The 22,984-nt window shown below is 45.3% G+C and overlaps 1 protein-coding gene across 2 annotated transcripts; it reads left to right on the forward strand.

The window, feature by feature from the left end:
- Positions 1-20,513: 20,513 nt before the first annotated feature.
- On the forward strand, positions 20,514-22,434 carry FGFBP3 (fibroblast growth factor binding protein 3). 2 transcript variants are annotated; one of them, XM_030569709.1, is made up of 2 exons: positions 20,514-20,595; positions 21,538-22,434. In XM_030569709.1, the coding sequence occupies exon 2, from the start codon at positions 21,643-21,645 to the stop codon at positions 22,408-22,410; it is 768 nt and encodes a 255-aa protein (XP_030425569.1). In that variant the 5' UTR covers positions 20,514-20,595; positions 21,538-21,642; the 3' UTR covers positions 22,411-22,434. The 2 variants fall into 2 exon arrangements, with proteins under 2 accessions (XP_030425569.1, XP_030425570.1); XM_030569710.1 differs by having other exon boundaries at positions 20,570-20,654.
- Positions 22,435-22,984: the final 550 nt, after the last annotated feature.

Below are 22,984 nucleotides of genomic sequence, written 5' to 3' on the forward strand. Positions count from 1 at the left end.
TTTTCTTGCATGATCTTTGAGGAGGAGTCCTAACCAGGACTGTGACATGTTGTATTGCTAAATTGATTATGATATCACAGACTGATCATATGCTCTTCATCACAGAATCAAGAAAGAGGCTGTAAAGAAGAAACTCCTTAAAAAAAGAAAAAACAACGGGAATTTTGCACAGGATCTGAAAAATTAAGGTCCTGCATAGGAGATGTAGCCTTCAGGGGGAAAGAACTAGGCACTCAGTTCTTCATTCCAGGAAGCTGCATCCATAACACTTGGCAGTTCTACTTTTCCGCACAGACAATACAATGTATTTTGGGGACATCAGCTTACTTCACATGTATTTTCTTATAAAAACATTTCCAGCAGCTAAAGTATTCCTCAGTATATTGGGCCAGATCCTTAGCTTCACTAAGGTCACTTTGTGCCACAATATACAAACATTTTTTCAGAGTGCAAAGCATCACAGAGTCACATCACAATGGACAGTAAACACAACATGCAAGAGTCATTGTCCAGCAATCTTCCTCCACATTCTGCAGCCTTCACACTGCTTTGAGAAGGATGCCATACTGTATCCTGTCCAGAAAACCACATTGTCAAACCACACTCGCCATAGGTACCCCCTTCTCTGGCAGCTGACACCAGTCCCTGCAAAACTTGCTTCAGCACCCTTCCTCTGTTCATCTGATCCACATGCCCTGAAAACACAAGTTTTTTTGTCTGATCATCTTGATATTAGGTATCACTCTGGTTATGCTGTAAATTTAGGCAATTACCTGCTCATTAGTCATGTAAAGAATAACTAATGTGCAGCAATCGCTGTAGCGTTTCAGTTTGAAGGCAGTATGCCTCTTAATATCCTGTGTCCTTAACATCCGTGTCTCACATGCATATTGCAAGATGCTAGAGACAAGAGACTGCAGCAAGTTCATTTTATACTTCTTGGTAATACCTTTGTTTCTCCAAACATGGTTAAGAGTCACTGAAGCAGTAGGGGAATCTAATTCTATGTGGGCTCTCTAAGTGGTGTTTAGCATCCACTGTAGTCATGGTACCCAGCTATTTGAAGTGCTCAATGCACTCCAAGTTCTCTCAGATTCCATCTGCTAAAATGAGAGAATCAGTGTCAACATTCAAAGTATCTTCACTAGCTTTAGTTAAAACCCCAATAAGATAAATAGAAGATGGGGCAGAGGAGTTCACACCTTTTCAGCCATTTTTCCAGCTGGTCAGCAGATTTTGGAAGACAATAATCTGCTGATTTTTGTTCAGTCTACACTAGAAGGATTTCTTTGTAACCATGAGGTGGTTTTTTTAAGTTAAAATTCTGCAGAAGCTGAATGTGTCAGGAAGGCCATATAAATACATCAAGTGGGCCAGATATGGTCTGGGCGTTTAACAATGCTGGTTTAGTGCTATGATCCAGTCTTTAATCTATCTGCATCTCAGTCTTCCCACCTGTAAGATCAGGACCATTTTCATAGGGGTAATGAGGATGGATTACTTAGCATTTCCATAGCTGCAAAATATTTACACAAAGTATAATGTAAACAAAAATGGTTCAGGTTTTGTTGTTTTTTTTAAATCAAAGAAACAAATTGAGTGTTTTCTGTTTTGCACTGTGTTTAAGAAGTGAAGTGAAGAAACTTCTACTTAAAACAGACCAGTGCTTTCCTGTCTAACTAATTTCTTTTATACATAGTTCAGTTGGGGGAATCTCTGGGGTCTCCTTGTAAATAATCTCTTGGCCCACATATCTGGAAAAAATAAAAATACTTGAGGTATAACAGATGACAGTTTGGAAAACAATAAAACAGAAACCAGATGGGACAATAATATTTTGTGCATGGATTCTTTGTTAGTGCTTCTAGCCTCCCCAGCACTGCAAGTGTGAAGGTTCCAAATACAGTAGGAACATGCTGAACGTTGTTGGAATCTGTTCCTCTGAATACACTGGGTAGAGAAAACTGGGACACATTGAACGCAAGGTTATACTGCATAGCTGTGAGGATTGAAGAGACTTTACTTGCACGGAGGATATTTATAAAATTAAACAATGTGAATCTTCTCTTTTTTTCAAAATGTATTTTCACCGTAGTTTGTCTCATTTGAAGGGTATTTGAGGGAGTGGCTATTTGTTTCTTCCCAACCAGGCCCCCGATCCTGCATTCCTTGTGCACTGGGACTCCTACTGTAGTCACTTGGAATTTAGGGTGTGCAATAAATGCATTATGAGGCCTTGGAAGGAAAGCAAACAAGGATGGCAGAGGCATGACTAGTTCCCTATTACTATATTTTACACTGTAGCGGCACCCAACATGTGAGAGGCATTGTTTTAGCACAGAGGAGATGCAGTACCAAATAGATGACAATCTAAAAAGAGAAAGACAGATGAAGGAGAAAGAAAGGGGAACAACTTACAAGCAGAGTATTTACAGGTCACTAATTTTTGGACAGGTGCTCTATGGTTCCCTACACTTACAGAAAATAATGAATCACTGTTAAAGTAATTGCTTGCAAAAGTGAAGTTTAGCTAAACACTTCCTAACTAGGTCTACATTTGGGTCATACTGGAAACTACCTTTTTGCAAACTGAATGGACAGGAAAGCTCTTATTTTATTCATTGAATGAAACAAGACAAACCGAAGTTTGAAACTCCACTTATTGATTCCTTTTTCCCAATTAGATTGTAGTGAAAAAAACATCAAGGAAACACACACTATCTTTTCTATATGGTGCTTATGCATGTTGCAGCTGTACATACTGAAAGATGTTATGTTTTCTCTGATTTTGTACAAAAAAGAAAGTCAATCAAACTTCCTCCAGAACTCTGGTGTATATGCAAATTATGGATGCTCTTGCATGAAACAGTCATCCTAGACTGTGAGCTTCTGGGGCAGGACTGTCTTTGCTTGTACACTAGCTAATATAATAGGCCTGTCATAAACAGATAGCTAAGGGTTAATGTCTCTTTCACCTGTAAAGGGTTAACAAACAGTGACCTGCAGCACCTGACCAGAGGACCAATCAGGAGACAAAATACTTTCAAATCTCGGTGGAGGGAACCCTTTGTTTGTGTTTTGGGGGTTTTGCTTTGTTCTCTCTGGGCTCTGAGAGTGACCACACGTACCTACAGGCTCTCTAATCTTCTATTCCAATTTTGTAAGTATAAAGGTAGAAAGGCGGTATAGTCTTTTTATTTGTTTTCCTTTATTTGCAAATGTGTATTTGGCTGGAAGTATTTTAAATTGTATTTCTATTGGAGGAGGCTATTTCTCCAATTTCTTAAGCTGACAGACCCTGTAACTTTTTATCATCTAAATTGCAGAGATAGACCTTTTACTTTTTTCTTTCTTTTTATTAAAAGTTTTGCTTTTAAGACCTGTCTGGTTTTTTTCCCCTTGTTGAGGCTCAAGGGAATTGAGTCTGTACTTAACAGGGAAGGAGAAGGGAGGGGAAGGGTGGAATCCCTTTGTTTTAGATTCACGGAGCATGAATCTGTCTCTCTCTCCAGGAGACCTAATTTCTTTATGTTGTGATTCAAGGGGTTTGAATCACAGTAATCTTCCAGGGTAACCCAGGGAGGGGAAGGCTGACAAAGGCAATGGTGAGGAAAGGGGTTTACTTTCCTTGTGTTAAGATCTAGGGGGTCTGGGTCTTGGGGGTCCCCAGGCAAGATTTTGGGGGGACCAGAGTGTATCAGGCACTCAAATTCCTGATTGGTGGCAGCTTATCAGATCTAAGCTGGTAATTAAGCTTAGAGGAATTCATGCTAGTACCCCAACTTCTGGACTCTAAGGTTCAGATTGGGGAAAGATATTATGACAAGGCCATTAATCCCTGTTTGGACTCCTGCGTTGCAGCCACAATACAAACAATAAATGAAATACAACATTCTATGCAGCCAACACAGTCACCTTCCTTTGGGGAAAATATACAGGTTTTATTCTGCTATACATGCATCTTTCACAATTGTAGTTTAGAAAAAAAAAATTGTCCTTTACTCTCAGTAGTGTACATCCCAGGAGACAGGTGTCTGTCTACATGATAAAAAACCAACCTTAGAGCCATCATCTTGTTAGCAGTCTCAGCAGATAAGATAGAACAAAATAGTCTTGATGATTGTACCTTCTCATCTGAAGAAATCATCTCTCTCCTGGTAAGGTTCGAGGTACATCACTGGAATGATATACAGGAGGCTTGTAGCGCTGTTGTTCATGATGTGCCTGTTCTATGTATAAATAGATGATTTCACCATGATGAGTAACTATGACATCATTCTTAAAACATTTGATGAACATTTCATTCCAAAAGGAGATCTAATTCTCATATGTGCATGCTTTTACCAAAGGGTACAAAGGCCCAGAGTAAGCATGTTAATATCTTTATATGAAAAAACAAAGTATGGTGACATTAGGAAGAAGAATACATAAGACTTTCTAATAGATGAGATTTTTAAAAAGGAATTTTCAGGAAAAAAATACAAACTTAGAAAAGTTACTGAGTTTACTGTGGAGCAGGAAATACAAGGAACATGGCAATATGATTTTGTGAACATGCAAGTCACCCAGAAAGCAATAGTGGAATTATGGTGCAAGAAAAAAGGAAAAGGAAGCACTATTCAAATAATCTCTTAAAAGCACAGTTTCCTGAGCACAGCATAGCAGGCATGGTATGGGAGAACACAAGATGGAGGAGTCTGCTCAGCCAATGACAAGATGTTCAGGAAACATGTTAGAATAAAGGAACATGTCCGTCAAAGCAAATAAATCAGAGATTCCTATTTCCTGGGACCTCTGGCCAAAGACAGCATTTATTAACAGGTTGGGCTGTTAATCTCAATATGAGCATGCTGCTAAATTTAAACAAATTCGTGAGCAGAGGTGATTGATTTGTAAAGACTTTTAAGGGGGGGAGTCCAAGAGCAGCCCAGGAAAGTCATTTAACCCATGTGAGCTGTGCTGAGCATTTTCCTTAGCTGCTATTTGATGTAGTTTTCATTCCTTAACAAGGAAGCATATGTTCATCTACAAACAATCCCTGATGTTATAAAACTATTTCTAACTGTCATCTGTCTTTGCCAACAGTTGCTGAAAGGAGGCCTGTCATAAACAGATAGCTAAGGGTTAATGTCTCTTTCACCTGAAACACCTGACCAGAGAACCAATCAGGAAACCGGATTTTTTCAACTTTGGGTGGAGGGAATTGTGTGTCTGGGGTCTTTGTTTTCTGTCTGCCTGCTTTCTCTGAGCTTTGGAGAAGTAGTTTCTACTCTCTATTCTTCTGTTTCTAAGTGTAAGGACAAAGAGATCAGATAGTAAGTTATATGGTTTCTTTTCTTTGGTATTTGCATGAATATAAGTGCTGGAGTGCTTTGAATTGTATTCTTTTTGAATAAGGCTGTTTATTCAATATTCTTTTAAGAAATTGCCCTGTATTGTATCATCTTAATACAGAGAGACCATTTGTATTTTTTCTTTCCTTTTTTTATAAAGCTTTCTTTTAAGACCTGTTGGAGTTTTTCTTTACTTCAGGGAAATTGAATCTGTATTCACCAGGGAATTGGTGGGAGGAAGAAATCAGGGGAGATCTGTGTGTGGGTTGGATTTGCTAGCCTGATTTTGCATTTCCTCTGGGTGAAGAGGAAAGTGCTTTTGTTTCCAGGATTGGAAACGGAGAGGGCAAGTCACTCTGTTTGGATTCACAGAGCTTGTGTCTGTGTATCTCTCCAGGAGCACCTGGAGGGGGGAAGGGAAAAAGGATTATTTCCCTTTGTTGTGAGACTCAAGGGATTTGGGTCTTGGGGTCCCCAGGGAAGGTTTTTCAGGGGGACCAGAGTGCCCCAAAACACTCTAATTTTTTGGGTGGTGGCAGCAAGTACCAGGTCCAAGCTGGTAACTAAGCTTGGAGGTTTTCATGCTAACCCCCATATTTTGGACGCTAAGGTCCAGATTTGGGACTAAGGTTATGTCATGGTGTAGCCTGTGCTGAGCATTTTCCTTAGCTGCTATTTGATGTAGTTTTCATTCCTTAACAAGGAAGCATATGTTCATCTACAAACAATCCCTGATGTTATAAAACTATTTCTAACTGTCATCTGTCTTTGCCAACAGTTGCTGAAAGGAGGCCAGAAGGAGAATAGGACTTCATGAAAGTGGCTCCCAGTGCTATAGCAGGGCTAAACAACTCTTTTGTTTGCATTCAGAAGATCATTTCCTCTGGCACAAGAAGACACAAAACTTTTAAAGACTTCAAACTAAAAATGTGGGTATTACAAGGGAGCTCTGGGGCCTGATCTTGCTAGGTGCCAGGCACCCTCAGTGCCCGCTGACATCAATGGGAGTTGAGGGTGCTGGGGACTTTGCAGGATGAAGCCATCGAGGCCCATTTCTGGCCTCTCCTCTGAGAGGGTTGTAGCTCCCTCTGCAGTGCAAGAGCTGTTTTTACTCTGCAAGAGGGGCAGGCTGGGGAATCTTTAGACTCCTGCCTCTGTACTGTGCACAGCTGCCGAGCACCCAGCCTGGCTTGCCTCATAATGCACAAAATAGCTAATCAGATAAGTCAATGTAACAGGGGGCTTGGAGGGCCAGGCAGTGTAGGGATTGGCGCGCTTGATGTCCAGCCCCTTCTTTTCTTGATCAACATGCCTCAGTCTTTCGGAAAGCAGAGGTAAGGGAACCCATGTCCTCCCACTCCACAGGGCCCTGTATGAGTTGACCCCTGAACAGGGGGAACTCCAAGCAGGAAGTCCAAAAGCCACTGCCCTGGGCTAATTCCTACCACAGTCCCTTCAGTTTGGGGGATGGCCCCTAGTGTCCAGTTTGCTGGGGCAGCTTGTCTCCCATGGCACCCTCCAATGGATCTGGGCAGGGCCCTGCTGCAGTCCCAGACTCCTTTGGGCAGGGCAACCATGAGTTTGGTGAAGCCAAACCGCACAATGTCTCTAGGCTGCAGTCACCCAGTTACCTCAATTGCTGGAGGTTCTGAGGTCTCCTCCACAGTCTCCCTTGGCTGGGAGACAGAATGAGCTCCCTGGTGGCTGCCTTGGCTAGCAGGCTAGTGATCCTTCTTTCAAGTAGCACCATAGCTAGTTCCTGCCTCTTCACCAGTTAGCCTTGAACTGGACCTGGCTCTCTCCTTTTCTCCTCACTCCAGGCCTGGCATTGGCTGCAGGTATGATGGGCAGGGCTAGCTGGGCCCAAAGGCTCTCCTTAACCCCTACCATGCTGGCAGGAAGTTTCTCTGCTTCATCACAGTCAGTGTATTTCCATGAAAGACAAGCATTTATTTAAGTATGACCCCATTCTCTTATATAAGGAGTATGTTTTGGGAGGATGGGGAAGGAGATAAGAATATGCTAATTAAAGAAATGGTCAGGTCCTTATGCAGCAATCCATGATGCTTAAAATGTTATGTGTACATATTACATATTTAAAAACAATTACCTAGGCTTCTGAATCATCTGAGTTCTTAACACTGCCTGCTTATCTGCCTGCCTAGGACTGGAAATTGCAGCTACCTTATGTTCTGAAGCATGGCTACACTTGCGGTCATTAACAGTAATTCTTAAGGACTAAAATAATGGGAACTAGATATTATTCCCAGTGATTTCAGGAGAAACATTCATAAAAATAAGATTTGCCCAACTAGATCTCCAAGATCAACATTTTTATATGTGTCTGCAGTCAAAACAAACCCAAGTTTGTTACATGTTACAATTGTGCAATATCACCACGTGGATGAAATTGCCTATAAACTGAAGATAGCTTCCTAGCCCATGGAGTAAGAACTAGCTAGAATAATACTCATTACAGATATAAAGCCTATATTGTGTTAGTATCAGAAAAGATTGCGCTAGAGCTCTGATCTGAGTTTTTCTAAAGTAGAAAAGTTGCACAAATAGGGAAGGCAACTTTATGTAGTTGTTAAAGTTGAAGCTTGGGAGACCTGATTTCTATTCTCACCTCTTCAAATGACTGTGACCTTACACAAGTCACCTAACCTCAAAATGTTCAGTGAAATTCACAAGTCAACAACTGAGCTGCTATTCACACTAGGTTGAACAAAAGCAGAAAATATCACATATGTTCTACAGTACGGGTGGGCAAACTTTTTGGCCTGAAGGCCACATATGAGTGGGGAAAACGCATGCAGAGCCATGAATGTAGGGCTGGAGCAAGGGGGTGGGGTGCAGGAGGGAGTGTGGGGTGTGGAGGGGGTGGGGTGTGCAGGAAGGGGCTCAGGGCAAGGAGTTGGGGCAGATGAGGGGTGCGGGGTGTATGAGGGGGCTCAGGGCAGGGGGTAGGGGTGCAGGGAGGGGTGCACAGTGCGGGAGGGGATTCAGGGCAGGGGGTTGGGGTGCAGGAGGGGTGTGGCAGGGGGCCATGGACAGGGGGATTGGGTGTGGGGTGCAGCAGGGGGCTGGGGTGCAGGCAAGGGGCTCAGGGCAAGGAGTTGGGGTGAGGGGTGCAGGATAGGTTCAGGGTATGGGCTGCAACTCAGTGCCGCTTACCTGGAGTGGCTCTGGGGTGGCAGTGGTGCGCACCAGGGCCGTGCCGCTCAGGGAAGCGGCCAGCACTACATTCCTGCGACCCCTGGGCGGAGGGGGGGCAAAAGGCTGAGAGCTCTGCCCTTGCCTGTAGGTACCTCTCCCGAAGCTCCCATTGTCTGCAGTTTCCTGTTCCCGGCCAATGGGAGCTTCGGGGGAGGGACCCACAGGCAAGGCCAGCGCACTCAGCCCCCTGCCATTCCCCCAGGGATGCAGGGACATGGTGTCAGCCACTTCCCAGAGTGGCGCAAGGCTGTGGTGCAACAGGGGGCAATCACGAGGGCCGGATCCAGCCCATGGGCTGTAGTTTGCCCACCCCTGCTCTGCAGGCAAGCCTCTTCAGCAGAGTTCAGTTATACTCTTAGACATATTGGTACAGGTACAATAGAACATATGCACAAGACCCAAGCTCTGTGTCATGTGATGAAGTCAGAATCAAACTTTCCTTAAAAATGACTAACTACGGACTTGTCTACACAGGTAGACTCAGGAAAGTTAATCCAAATGAAATCCATTAATGAAAACTGTGGATATTTAAACCACATTAAACCCTGCATGGATGCTTTTATTCAGAACTGACGTTGCCTTAATTCAGTTTAGGTCAATTCAAGACATTAACTCATTTTGTAAATTAAGCTAAACCAAATTTAAGTCACTTTAATTCTGAATCAGCATGTCCACATAAGGGTTACAGTGATTTAATTATCTACTATAAAAGTTAAGTCAGATTAATTTTCCTGAGTGGCCCAGTGTAGACAGGCCCCATTATATAGCTGTTACGGTTGCAAAGGAAAGCTTGAAAATGTGACCCAAATGTAAGTTATGCTGTGATGTCTTCCTGAATCTGCAGGCAGAAAAAAGAACAGCAACCATTAAATCCCAGGAGAAACCATCCGGTCTTGCACCCACCACCAGGATAGGCCTGGCTCCTATTGCTCTGGGAGGCAGCAGGACTGGGTTATTAGGAAGTATGGATGCCCCACTGTACTCTGTGGGATGGCTCTGACTTGATGAGGCTCAGATGCACCACAGAACTCTGCTCCTCTCCTTGGCTCCACAGGTCAGACTGGGTGGTGAGACAAAATGGTGATCCTTTCCCAAACACCATCCGCCAAAATGAGTTGCCACTCAGTGGACTGAGACGGTCCCATGATCACCTTTATCCTTTCTTACATGCTTTGATAGTAGTGAAATAGTCAGCAATGTAGACATGCCAAAGGTTATTAACTAGCATTTGCGTTAACAACCCATTGAAATGAATGGGGCAGTTCACTCCTCGTGGTGCTTGTTTCACGCTCTCTGCAGATGCAGGCAAGCACCACTTCATCTGTTTAGACTGGGTCAGGTCAAGAGTTTCCCCCTTACTATAAAGTCTCTTTTTAGAAAAAAAGAAAGTTTAGAATCTGGAGAACAAGATGGCAGCTCAAAGATATACCACATTACAAGTCACCCATATTTGAGTCTTGCTTTCACTGCAGGCACAGTGAACAAATTCAGTGTTTTAAGCCATGTCTGCACTACAGGCATTACAGAAGCACAGCTACTGCACTGAATGGGCTTAATTATCATGGACTTAAAAAAAGGAACATGTGGTGGTAAAATCTGATGATGATACCGGTCAAAGGAAGAGAGTTAATATAAGAGACTAGGAGAACACAGTGCAGCAGGACTTGGATAGAAAAATATTCTTGATAGCTATGGAGTACCGAAATGTTTTGTTGTATGCACAAGCAGCAGTTATTTCAACTCAGATTCATCTGTTCTGCATGCCTGTGCAATTTACTGTCAGGTACTAAACTTGTGTCCGGTGTTTTTAGTGCTTGACACTAGATGTCTCTCTTGTGCTGAGAAATGGTGCTCTTTCAGAAGCAACTGGTGAGCAACCAGCATTTCCAAAGACAGAAAATTGACCTTGTTGTGCCACACCACATTCTGAACTGTAGGGTTTTGGAACAATACTGCACACTAGAATATACTGGCCAAAAACATTACAATTTAGAATACTGTAAAAGCAGCAAAGAATCCTGTGGCACCTTATAGACTAACAGACGTTTTGGAGCATGAGCTTTCGTGGGTGAATACCCACTTCCTCAGATGCATGTAGTGGAAATATCCAGGGGCAGGTATATATATGCTAGCAAGCAAGCTAGAGATAACGAGGTCAGTTCAATCAGGGAGGATGAGGCCCTGTTCTAGCAGTTGAGGTGTGAAAACCAAGAGAGGAGAAACTGGTTCTGTAGTTGGCAAGCCATTCACAGTCTTTGTTCAATCCTGAGCTGATGGTGTCAAATTTGCAGATGAACTAAAGCTCAGCAGTTTCTCTTTGAAGTCTGGTCGTGAAGTTTTTTTGCTGCAGGATGGCCACCTTAAGGTCTGCTATAGGGTGGCCAGGGAGGTTGAAGTGCTCTCCTACAGGTTTTTGTATATTGCCATTCCTAATGTCTGATTTGTGTCCATTTATCCTTTTCCGTAGAGACTGTCCAGTTTGGCCGATGTACATAGCAGAGGGGCATTGCTGGCATATGATGGCGTATATTACATTGGTGGATGTGCAGGTGAATGAACCAGTGATGGTGTGGCTGATCTGGTTAGGTCCTGTGATGGTGTTGCTGGTGTAGATATGTGGGCAGAGTTGGCATTGAGGTTTGTTGCATGGATTGGTTCCTGAGTTAGAGTTATTATGGTGCGGTGTGCAGTTACTGGTGAGAATATGTTTCAGATTGGCAGGTTGTCTGTGGGCAAGGACTGGCCTGCCACCCAAGGCCTGTGAAAGTGGGGGATCATTGTCCAGGATGGGTTGTAGATCCTTGATGATGCGTTGGAGGGGTTTTAGCTGGGGGCTGTATGTGATGGCCAGTGGAGTCCTGTTGGTTTGTTTCTTGGGTTTGTCTTGCAGTAGGAGGCTTCTGGGTACACGTCTAGCTCTGTTGATCTGTTTCCTTATTTCCTCGTGCGGGTATTGTAGTTTTGAGAATGCTTGGTGGAGATTTTGTAGGTGTTGGTCTCTGTCTGAGGGGTTAGAGCAGATGCGGTTGTACCTCAGTGCTTGGCTGTAGACAATGGATCGTGTGATGTGTCCGGGATGGAAGCTGGAGGCATGAAGGTAGGCATAGCGGTCGGTAGATTTTCGATATAGGGTGGTGTTAATGTGACCATCACTTATTTGCACCGTGGTGTCAAGAAAGTGGATCTCCTGTGTAGATTGGTCCAGGCTGAGGTTGATGGTGGGGTGGAAGCTGTTGAAATCGTGGTGGAATTTTTCCAGAGTCTCCTTCCCATGGCTCCAGATGATGAAGATGTCATCAATGTAGCGTAGGTAGAGAAGGGGCGTGAGTGGACGAGAGCTGAGGAAGCGTTGTTCCAGGTCGGCCATAAAGATATTGGCATATTGTGGGGCCATGCGGGTGCCCATAGCAGTGCCACTGGTCTGGAGATATATATTGTCATCAAATTTGAAATAGTTGTGTGTGAGTATAAAGGCTCAGAGCTCAGCAGCCAGTTGTGCTGTGGCATCATCAGGGATAGTGTTCCTGACAGCTTGTATTCCATCTGTGTGTGGGATGTTTGTGTAGAGAGCCTCTACATCCATGGTGGCTAGGATGGCGTTTTCTGGGAGGTGACCAATGCATTGTAGTTTCCTCAGGAAATCAGTGGTGTCACGGAGATAGCTGGGAGTGCTGGTGGCATAGGGTCTGAGTGGAGAGTCCATATATCCAGACAGTCCTTCAGTGAGATTGTCTGGATATATGTCCAGAGACTGTCTGGATATATGTCCAGAGACTGTCTGGATATATGTCCAGAGACTGTCGAACACTATCCCTGATGATGCCACAGCACAACTGGCTGCTGAGCTCTGTGCCTTTATACTCACACACAACTATTTCAAATTTGATGACAATATATATCTCCAGACCAGTGGCACTGCTATGGGCACCCGCATGGCCCCACAATATGCCAATATCTTTATGGCCGACCTGGAACAACGCTTCCTCAGCTCTCGTCCACTCACGCCCCTTCTTTACCTACGCTACATTGATGACATCTTCATCATCTGGAGCCATGGGAAGGAGACTCTGGAAAAATTCCACCACGATTTCAACAGCTTCCACCCCACCATCAACCTCAGCCTGGACCAATCTACACAGGAGATCCACTTTCTTGACACCACGGTGCAAATAAGTGATGGTCACATTAACACCACCCTATATCGAAAACCTACCGACTGCTATGCCTACCTTCATGCCTCCAGCTTCCATCCCAGACACATCACACGATCCATTGTCTACAGCCAAGCACTGAGGTACAACCGCATCTGCTCTAACCCCTCAGACAGAGACCAACACCTACAAAATCTCCACCAAGCATTCTCAAAATTACAATACCCGCACGAGGAAATAAGGAAACAGATCAACAAAGCCAGACGTGTACCCAGAAGCCTCCTACTGCAAGACAAACCCAAGAAACAAACCAACAGGACTCCACTGGCCATCACATACAGCCCCCAGCTAAAACCCCTCCAACGCATCATCAAGGATCTACAACCCATCCTGGACAATGATCCCCCACTTTCACAGGCCTTGGGTGGCAGGCCAGTCATTGCCCACAGACAACCTGCCAACCTGAAACATATTCTCACCAGTAACTGCACACTGCACCATAATAACTCTAACTCAGGAACCAATCCATGCAACAAACCTCGATGCCAACTCTGCCCACATATCTACACCAGCAACACCATCACAGGACCTAACCAGATCAGCCACACCATCACTGGTTCATTCACCTGCACATCCACCAATGTAATATACGCCATCATATGCCAGCAATGCCCGTCTGCTATGTACATCGGCCAAACTGGACAGTCTCTACGGAAAAGGATAAATGGACACAAATCAGACATTAGGAATGGCAATATACAAAAACCTGTAGGAGAACACTTCAACCTCCCTGGCCACACTATAGCAGACCCTAAGGTGGCCATCCTGCAGCAAAAAAACTTCACGACCAGACTTCAAAGAGAAACTGCTGAGCTTCAGTTCATCTGCAAATTTGACACCATCAGCTCAGGATTGAACAAAGACTGTGAATGGCTTGCCAACTACAGAACCAGTTTCTCCTCTCTTGGTTTTCACACCTCAACTGCTAGAACAGGGCCTCATCCTCCCTGATTGAACTGACCTCATTATCTCTAGCTTGCTTGCTAGCATATATATACCTGCCCCTGGATATTTCCACTACATGCATCTGAGGAAGTGGGTATTCATCCACGAAAGCTCATGCTCCAAAACGTCTGTTAGTCTATAAGGTGCCACAGGATTCTTCGCTGCTTTTACAGATCCAGACTAACACGGCTACCCCTCTGATATAATTTAGAATACTGTTACTGCAGTGTTTTGGATCACTACTCTAGAGTACATCTGTATTTTTAAATTGAGGTACAACTTGCTATTACTTAGTATTATGGTAATTGCTCAAGACCCTAACTAAGACCATGGCCCCAGTGTGCTACACACTGTACAGATATAGCTAAGGGAAAGTCTCTGCTCCGAGGGAGCTTTTGAGCTGCAAATATGTTACAGCCAATATGTTTGTTTGTTCATTTTTGAGATGGAGTTTTGCAGGGAGGAGGTTAGCTAAAGAGAGAGACAAAGGAAAGGAGAGGGGGACATTGAAGGGAGCGGTAAAAGGGAAAAGGAGAAGAGGATGGAATTTGGGGGCTATGGAGGACAGGCTGAGGGAGGCTGAAATAAAGCAACAACTAGGAAGGGGGTGGGAAGGAGTTGGTGCAAACAGCCAAGCAGCAGAGGGGAAAGAATGTCCAGAGTAAAAGCCAAACACAGCCCTCAGGCACTGATGACATTATCAGCATTCAAAGTACCTCCCACTCTGCTGTAGCTGCATGTCTCTGCTCCTGCCATCTTAGTTTCTGGGGGACTCTTCCCATTCATTTTTTTCTTCCATGAGCTCGCAGGACTGCGGGGAGGAGTGCAGCTGCATGGGCCACCCTGCACAGTTATAGGTCCAAGGGTCCTAACTAGGAACAAGCAGTTGTGTAGTTTTGCAACTGTAGTGAGGGGGTCTCCCTCCCTGACAGATGGGGAAGAGAACCGCAACTGCCTCCAGGTGGGCAGAACCAGGATACCCATGGCTGCCCCGTTGGAAGCAGAAGTAGGACAAGAACTGGAACTATAAAAGGCAGGCCCTCCAACTCAGTGGGAGAAGTGCTGCTAGAGGAGCAGGATGTCTCCCCCTGGCTGCTGGAGCTTGGAGCCGAGGGAGGCCACTACAGTGCCAGAGACCCAGAGGAAAAGACAGTTACCTTTTCCATAACCGGTGTTCTTCGAGATGTGTTGCTCGTGTCTATCCCACAATAGATGTGCATGCTTGCCACGTGCACCAGAAGTTTTTCCGCTAGCAGTACCTGTAGGGGGTAGCGCCCTCTCCACGACAACCTGGAGTGACGCCTCCATGGCGCAGTATAAGAGGCGCTGCATGCTCCCCCCACCCTCAGTTTCTTCTTGCTAGACAACTTCGACAGAGGGGAAGGAGGGTGGGATGTGGAAAAGACATGAGCAACACCAGTTACAGAAAAGGTAAGTGTCTTTTCTTCTTCCAGGGATTGCTCGTGTGTATTCAACAATAGGTGATTCCAAGCTATATCTGTTGGAGGTGGGTAGGAGTTCATAAGTTCCCGGGATGAAGAACGGCCCTGCCAAACCCAGCGTCTTCCCCGGTCTGGGGGATAAATGCATAGTGTGAGGTGAACATATGAACCAAAGACCATGTGGCAGCCCTACAAATATCCTGAATGGGGACTTGAGCCATGAAGGCAGCCGACAAAGCCTGCGCTCGAGTCGAATGTGCCCTCACAATGGGTGGCGAGGGAACACCCGCCAATTTGTAACAGGAACAGATGCACGAAGTGATCCAATTGGACAGACTTTTTGAGTGGAAATCGGCTGGCTCTTCAAGCGCTCAGCCAAGGCGACGAACAGTTGCAAGGACTTTCTAAACGGCTTAGTCCGCTCGAGGCAGAAAGTCAGAGCCTGCCACATATCGAGTGTGTGGGGATGGTGCTCCTCACTGGAGAAGTGAAGCTTGGGGCAGAGAACCAGTAGAAAAATGTCCTGACCCATGTGGTAGGCAGAGACCACCTTTGGGAGGAACGTGGGGTGTGGGCGGAGCTGGACCTTGTCCTTATGAAAGACGGCTCAGAGGTCAGGGCCCTGAGCTCCAAGACTCGCCAGGCCGACATGACTGCAACCAGGAAGCACACCTTCCACGAGAGGTGAGACTAGGAGCATGTAGCCAGTGGTTCAAACGGGGGCCCCATGAGATGAGCCAACATCAGGTTTAGGTCCCACTGTGGGACTGGGGATCTAGAATATGGAAAAAGACGGTCCAAACCCTTAGGGAACCAGCCAGTCATAGCATGGGAAAATACCATGTGCCCTTGCACCAGCAGATGGAAGTCCGATATGGCTGCCAGGTGTACCCTGACTGATGAGGGCGGCAGGCCCTGGGTCTTCAGGTGGAGGAGGTAATCAAGGATAAGCTGGGTCACTGGGGAGATACTCTGGTCCGCCGCCCACCTAGAAAATCAGGACCACTTCACCAAATAAGCAAGGCGAGTGGAGGACCGTCTATTTTCGAGGAGGACGTGCTGAACCTAGTCCAAGCACATCCGTTCTTCTCCACCTAACCACTGAGCAGCCACACCGTGAGGTGAAGAGCCCCTGGGTTGGGATGGAGGCAGCAGCCCTGGTCCTGAGAGAGCAGGTCAGAGAGAGCGGGCAGAGTGTTAACAGCCATGGCGGACGGGGTGGGCCTGCATTCCCCTGCCACCTCACTGTCAGGGGTGGCAGCCTGTCAGCTATTCCCCTGTGAAGGGAGTCACACTAGGAGCATTGCAGCAAGAAGGCGGGGTCTCCCTCCCTGATGGCCAGGGAGAGAACTGCAATCGCCTTACAGCAAATGTTTAAAGTATGAAACTACAGGTAGTGGGTGGTTAGCTGCCTGTGATTTTAGTAAAATGTCTGCAGCCATGCAGCTTCAAGCTGATCTCAAATTAAGAAGCACTGGAACAGGTCAGAACTGAGATTGGAGATCTCCAGGAGCTGTAGGAAGTGGCCTAAATGCAGGTTGTATTTTTTCCACTGAGCTAGAACTGGGATAATCCAACAACAAATATTTGTGCATACCAGTTATTTGAATCAGCAGGTGGTTTAACCCTGTTTATTTGCAAACATTTGGATGAATGTTCCCAAGCACAGCCCTCAGGTACTGTTCCCAATTATGTGCATGGAAAGAAAATCATCATGAATGTGAGTACAAATTTCTTACAAGTATCGACCCAAAAAAGCAATCATGGTACTCGGAAAAGAATTGTTTTATTATAAAAATAAGGTTAATTGAAGAGTCACAAATAGAGAACAAACATAAAAGCCACAACCAGAATCTGACTAGCCTGGCACTACACTTGCTCTCCATGTAACTCATATCACTAAACTCATTTCCTATTTTTCCTCACACTCATTGGCATTCATGTGGAATGGCACATAACTGCTAAATTCCCTCATTAGGGATTAATTTTAAGGCATCTCAGTCCTGCAGTGAAAGATTTTACTGTGATTTTAGTGACTTTTGCAATTCTATTTTATTTTTGTAGTAATATATTAGCACAAAGGGCTCAATGGCATATAGTAAATTACCATATATACTTGTTCATTAGCACGTTTATTTATAAGCCGACCCCGCCTCCTCCCCCAAGATGGTTAGGTAAAAATAGCAAAAACTGTATGATCCTTTCATAAGCCGACTTTATATTTCAGGGGTTGGCAAACTTTGGCTCCCGGACATCAGGGTAAGCCACTGGCGGGCCAGGATGTTTTGTTTACTTGGAGTGTATGCAGGTACAGAGCCCCTCAGCTCCCTATGGCCGCGGTTCACCGTTCCCAGCCAATGGGAGCTTCAAAAAGTGGTACGCATGCCTGCAGATGCTCTGGGTAAACAAAACGACAATGTATTAGATATTCAATTCAATGATTCCATAGAGTTTAAAACCATCAGATTTTGATGTAGACCTGTTTATAAGCCAACCCCCACTCTTTGATGCATCACTTTTTAACCAAAACTATTTGGCTTATCAACGAGTATATACCGTAAATTCAAATTACCATGGCTTGGGAGTTTTATAAAAAGGCAAAAAACAAGCTGAGCAAGGATCTTAACTCTATGTGGGTCTTAAAAATTTCATGAAGAATTTATGGCTGTTGCGTAACTCAGCCACCTATCTCCTGAGCTGGATGAGCAGAAGGCATATGATACTCTCTCTGCACAAACTGCACTGGTTCTCTACTTACTACTAGATCCATGTCAATTTCAGATACTCATCTACTAGGCCCTCAATGGAATAGGACCCAGATATCTCAAAGACTGCCTCTCTTTCTAATACTGATGATCATTTAGTGGACTTGGACTAACAGAAACCAGGTTTGAACTCAAGGGAGTTTGCAGATGAGCCTTCTCAACAGCTAGCCTAAAGCCAAGGAGAACTCCCAAAAGATATCAATGAGAGTTCTAGACCACTGACATCTCCAAAAAAATGCTGTGCTATTCTATTTTATGCACTTGTTGTTCAGTGTCAACAATAATGTGCTTCACAGAAAACAAGATAAAGTCCCAGCTCTTCAAAACATTCACTAACCAACTGAAGTAGAAGAAAATGTGGTAGCACACTCCAAAACAGAAGCCAATGATTAACCAAAGAGCAGAATGCAAAATTGCCTGTCACTTCTAACCTAATCATACTGATTTTCTGTAACTCATGTACAGCACCTTGATATCACGACAAGCTCTTTGGATATGCTTACAGATCTAATACATTTTTGTACAGAATTTATAATATAGATGTGAATGTGAGACTCCTTTAATTCATACTATAGCTATTTGTAAATCAGGCAAAAACACTAGTTCAGACCATACCTTGTTTGTATATCTGGAATTCTAATAGGACTTCCAGCTGAAGTTAACTAGAGTTTTGAATACACAAAAAATACAGGAACAGGACCATAAATTATATTTTCAGTCATGGCAGCTACTGATAACTGGTCTAGAAGTATTAGTACTAATACAGAAGAAAATACTAGCTGGAAGAACAAGTATTAGATTATTCTTTATGTAAGTACTTTGGGGGAGGAGCTTTTTGTTCTGTTTGTACAGTTCCAGCATCATGGTGGACAGGTCCATTACTAGGGCTCCTAGGTGCTACCACAATATATATATATATATATATACACACACACACAGCTTTTCCCTCCAACCCTAGAAACCCTTTTGGTGATTATACAGCACACTCACTGTACCATGTATCTTTACTATTATTATTTCTTGCATTAAATTCCAGGTACAATGTAACATGGTTACAGGGACCCTTTCCTGCTCCCTGGCTCAGTCTTTCATACAGCTTGTTTTTTTCCTGCAACCTATCCAGCTACTGAGATAATCAGCTCATTATACTCCCTACAGGTGCAAGTGTTCCCCTCTAAGGGAACATCTACACAGGGACAAAGAGACCTACAGCCCCAGCTGGGCGAGGTCTGCTGACTCAGACTCATGGGTCTTGGGCTTAATGGCTAAAAACTGCAGTATAGCTGGTTGGGCTCAGGCAGGACCCCAAGCTCTAGGACCCTCCATCTTTACAGGGTCCTGCCTGAACCCAAATGTCTACACAGCAATTTTTTAACCCTCAGTTTTTCACCCCATGAGCTGACCTAGGCTAATCAGTTTTGTTTTAATCCCTATGTAGATGCACTCTGACCTTCCAAACTCAATCACGCAACTTAATGCCTTCCTACTCTAACTACACCTAGTGTCCTGTGTGTTCTAAGTGACCAGGGTGCTGGCTCCCAAAATGGGCTCTGTTTGTAACTGCTCACAGCACCCTATCACAGTCCAAAATTAAAGAAGAAATTGCAAAAGCACATGTAGGAAAAACATTCTGAGATATCTTGACACATACTATTTTATTCTGAGAAAATTTACATTTCACCAGTCAAATGTATAAATTTCAAAAAGTATCTAAAGTCTTGAGAATAGAGAAATTGTTGCTAATATATATTCTAGTAGCCCTTCTGCTCACTCAGACATACATGGAGGACTGAGTGGCATGGGGTTGCTCTTGCTTCTAGAAAGAGTGGAGTATTTTTTTTTCCAAATGTGATTGTCTGGGTTGGAGATTGATTTGTTATATAGATCCAGGCTGGCTTAGACTGGCATTGTCATTATAGTTGTTTTGCACAGGATACGTATTTTATATTCTATCCCAGTGCTTAAATATTCAGGGGCAGACACTTTCAGTCAAATTAAATAAAGGAGTGTTTATAAAAGATATGAGTTTAATTAAAATGGGCAAGATTCACCCTGATGTCGACAGAGCGCAATAATCGTTGTACCAGAACAACTCCCTATGTGGACACTCTTATTCTGGAATAGAAGTGCCTTCTTCAGATTTAGCTTAATCCACTTTCAAAATCCACTTTCAGTCACCAAATTCTTATTCTAAAATAGGAGTGTCCACATGAGAAATTATTCCAGAGTAATTATTCTGAAATAGCTATATCAGTAAATTTCCAGGTGTAAACAAGCCCTAAGAATAATTTATTTAACATTATTTTGAAGTTTCCTCAAAGCAAATAAAACAAGAGTCAATAACCCACTACCAAACCAAACAAGTGAACAGCATTTGATTAAATAAACACCCTGCCTTATAAACCATGCAGAATATAGGTTTATCATTGAGTGGAATAGTGTAAACATTATGTCAAAGAAGTTCTGTTTTAAGGACTCCCTCTCTCTCTCTCTCTCTCTCTTTGGGTGGGTGTATGTGTGTGTTTGCATGCACCAGGCTGGGGAGGAGCATAGCCTGGGGTAGCCACTCCTGTGCTATTGATAATACATTCATGCTCCATACACCCTTCTAACACAGACTAATCCTACATGCAGACTCACACACTTTTCTAATAGACTACTTCACCTCACGCAGTGCACGGTAAGTTTAACCAAAGAAGGAAAACAGGATCTGATTTTGTGAGGAAGTTTTGTTTTGAGGTGAGTTTGTTAGTGAACTCTGGCCACACATTATCTTTGATGCTAGAATTAGAAAGAGATTTGTTCTCCAATCATGCTGCCAGTGGCCTTGTATCCATATTTACAAACATCTTTCTGTTTGTTAAGACTTGGACTCTTAACTAATTTAGAGAATTTATTTTGCACTGGGGAATACAGCAAAGAGAAGTTTAGAATGCAGTGAAGCGGTTGTTAACTTGCTTTAGCTATGTAAGGAAAAAGAGAGAGCATAAAGCAGGAAAACAATATTGTAGAGAAAAATCTTTGTCGATCGTTGATGGTGTTCTAAGAACCAATCTGCATAGCATAATATGTCAAAGCAAAAACAAAGCAGAGTTTGGTTATTGCAAATGATGGCATTATCTATCTTCAGTATATAGATTTCAAGTTTGTGTAATAAAACCGCAAGTGAATACCTCAGGAACAGAAACTGTTTATAGTAAAACCACCCATCTGTGGAGAGTGCAGAGATGTGGTGACTTCTGTGATTAACAGTGCCGATTAGTGAATGACCCTTTCTGACAAAGACTAAGAGCAGCACATCCCTTGGTCTTATATTTGATTAGGATTTAGGGAGCACTAATGAATTAATGTTTGCAGGAAGATATGAAGTAAACAGCTATATTCATGACAAGTATTAATGTCTATTATTACGGAAGGTGCTGTCTCAGCAACCTTTCAGATACGGTTAATAAAGGCGTTATAAATGCTTCATAAATAATAACAGTGATCTAGTGGGGCATGTCCAATGCTGATGCGCGTGTGCTTGATGAGAGATGCATATTAATAATAATTAGCCATGCCTGTGGCTGTGTCGCTATGCTGCATGCTCCCTGCTAAGTGTGCGCCCTGTCTGTCTCTCTAGGGCTCGGGGGATGCCGAGGGCCCCTCGCTCCTTCGCCGGGACTCTCCATCCCTGCTGCACTTGCACGACAAAAGGCAGCCGCAGCAGCTCCACTGACCTAATGAGATGAGGGTCTCCGGAGCCCTTCCACTGAGCCTCCTGCTCCTGGGCTGCCTGGGGGGCGCCGCCAGCAGGCAGGCCCGAGGAGCTGGTGAGAATGCGGAGCGCCCCGCGCCCTGGGCGCAAGCCGGGCAGTTCTCTACCCGGGAGCAGCATGTGTGCAGCTGGCAGCTGGTCCGAGGGGAGGAGGCCACCGAGCTGCAGCTGAGTTGCCAGGCGCCTGGAGAGGGCGGCAGCGAGGGGCTCCGGTGCGCGTACCGGGGCCAGCCGGAGCGCTGCGCTGCCTACGGCGCCAAGAGCCGCCAGTACTGGAAGCAGATCCTGGGCAAGCTGCGCCGGAAGCGCCACCCCTGCCAGGATGGCAGCCCGCTCAAAGCCCGGCTCTGCAGTAGCAAGAAGGGGCCGCCCGAGGCGCAGCTGCGCTTAGCACCCCTCAGCCCCAGCCCTGCGGCGCCTGGGGCCGCCGGGGGCCCCGCCAGAGGCAACGCCAAGGGCCAGGGCAGTGTCCAGCAGGCGCCTACACTGCAGCAGCCCGGGGCCCCCGGCGCCAAGGCGATGAGCAGCGGGGCACACGCTGGTGCCCCGGAGAAGCGGGGCAAGGCGGGCAAGAGGAAAGGGGGTCCCGGCTCCCCGGTGCCCCCCGAGCGGCGGCCGCCCACGGCTGGGGGGAACCCGGAGCCGCCCACGGAGCTGAGCGAGGACCTGGCCGAGACCTACTGTGCGGAGCGGTGGCACTCGCTCTGCAGCTTCTTCGTCAACTTCTGGAACGGCTGAGGGCACAGGGCGGCGGTGGGGGGCGAGGAAAGGGGGGGAAGGGTCGGGCCCAGGCGGGTGGGTGGGGCGGAGCGGAGCTGGGGGTAGGAGCGTGCAGCCGTGGGACACCCGGGTGGGGGGAGGGGTATAACTTACTCATTGGTACTAACCATACAGCCGCTGCTAAGCCCGGGGCACGGCGGGAGCTGTGGCCAGGCCTTTGCACGGGGAGTTATTGGCTAACATGACTGACCAGTCCTTCCTTCCACACTAAACAAGCATCATGCCGCGTGTAGTCTGCGCTGCTGTTTCGGAGGTTTCTGCTCTGGGGGATGACATGCGCCCCATGGCCTACGCTCCGGTAGTTAACGCCTAGATTTTCTGTATTGTGACTCGCGATTACTCGCTGGGAAAGGGCTTTCCCTTGTTCACCAGGACCAAACGTGTGCCAGTGAGTTGTATTGCAGATGCTGATGGGTGCAACATTAATAAAGATGCAACTCTTTTACAGCAGTGTGTGTGTGATCTCTCACTTGCCCCAGCCTGCTTGTGGTTGTGATGCCACAACTGAACCCGGCAGGACCAACTGAGGAGT

Source organism: Gopherus evgoodei, chromosome 7 (assembly GCF_007399415.2).
Source record: "Gopherus evgoodei ecotype Sinaloan lineage chromosome 7, rGopEvg1_v1.p, whole genome shotgun sequence".
Classification (NCBI taxonomy): domain Eukaryota; kingdom Metazoa; phylum Chordata; order Testudines; family Testudinidae; genus Gopherus; species Gopherus evgoodei.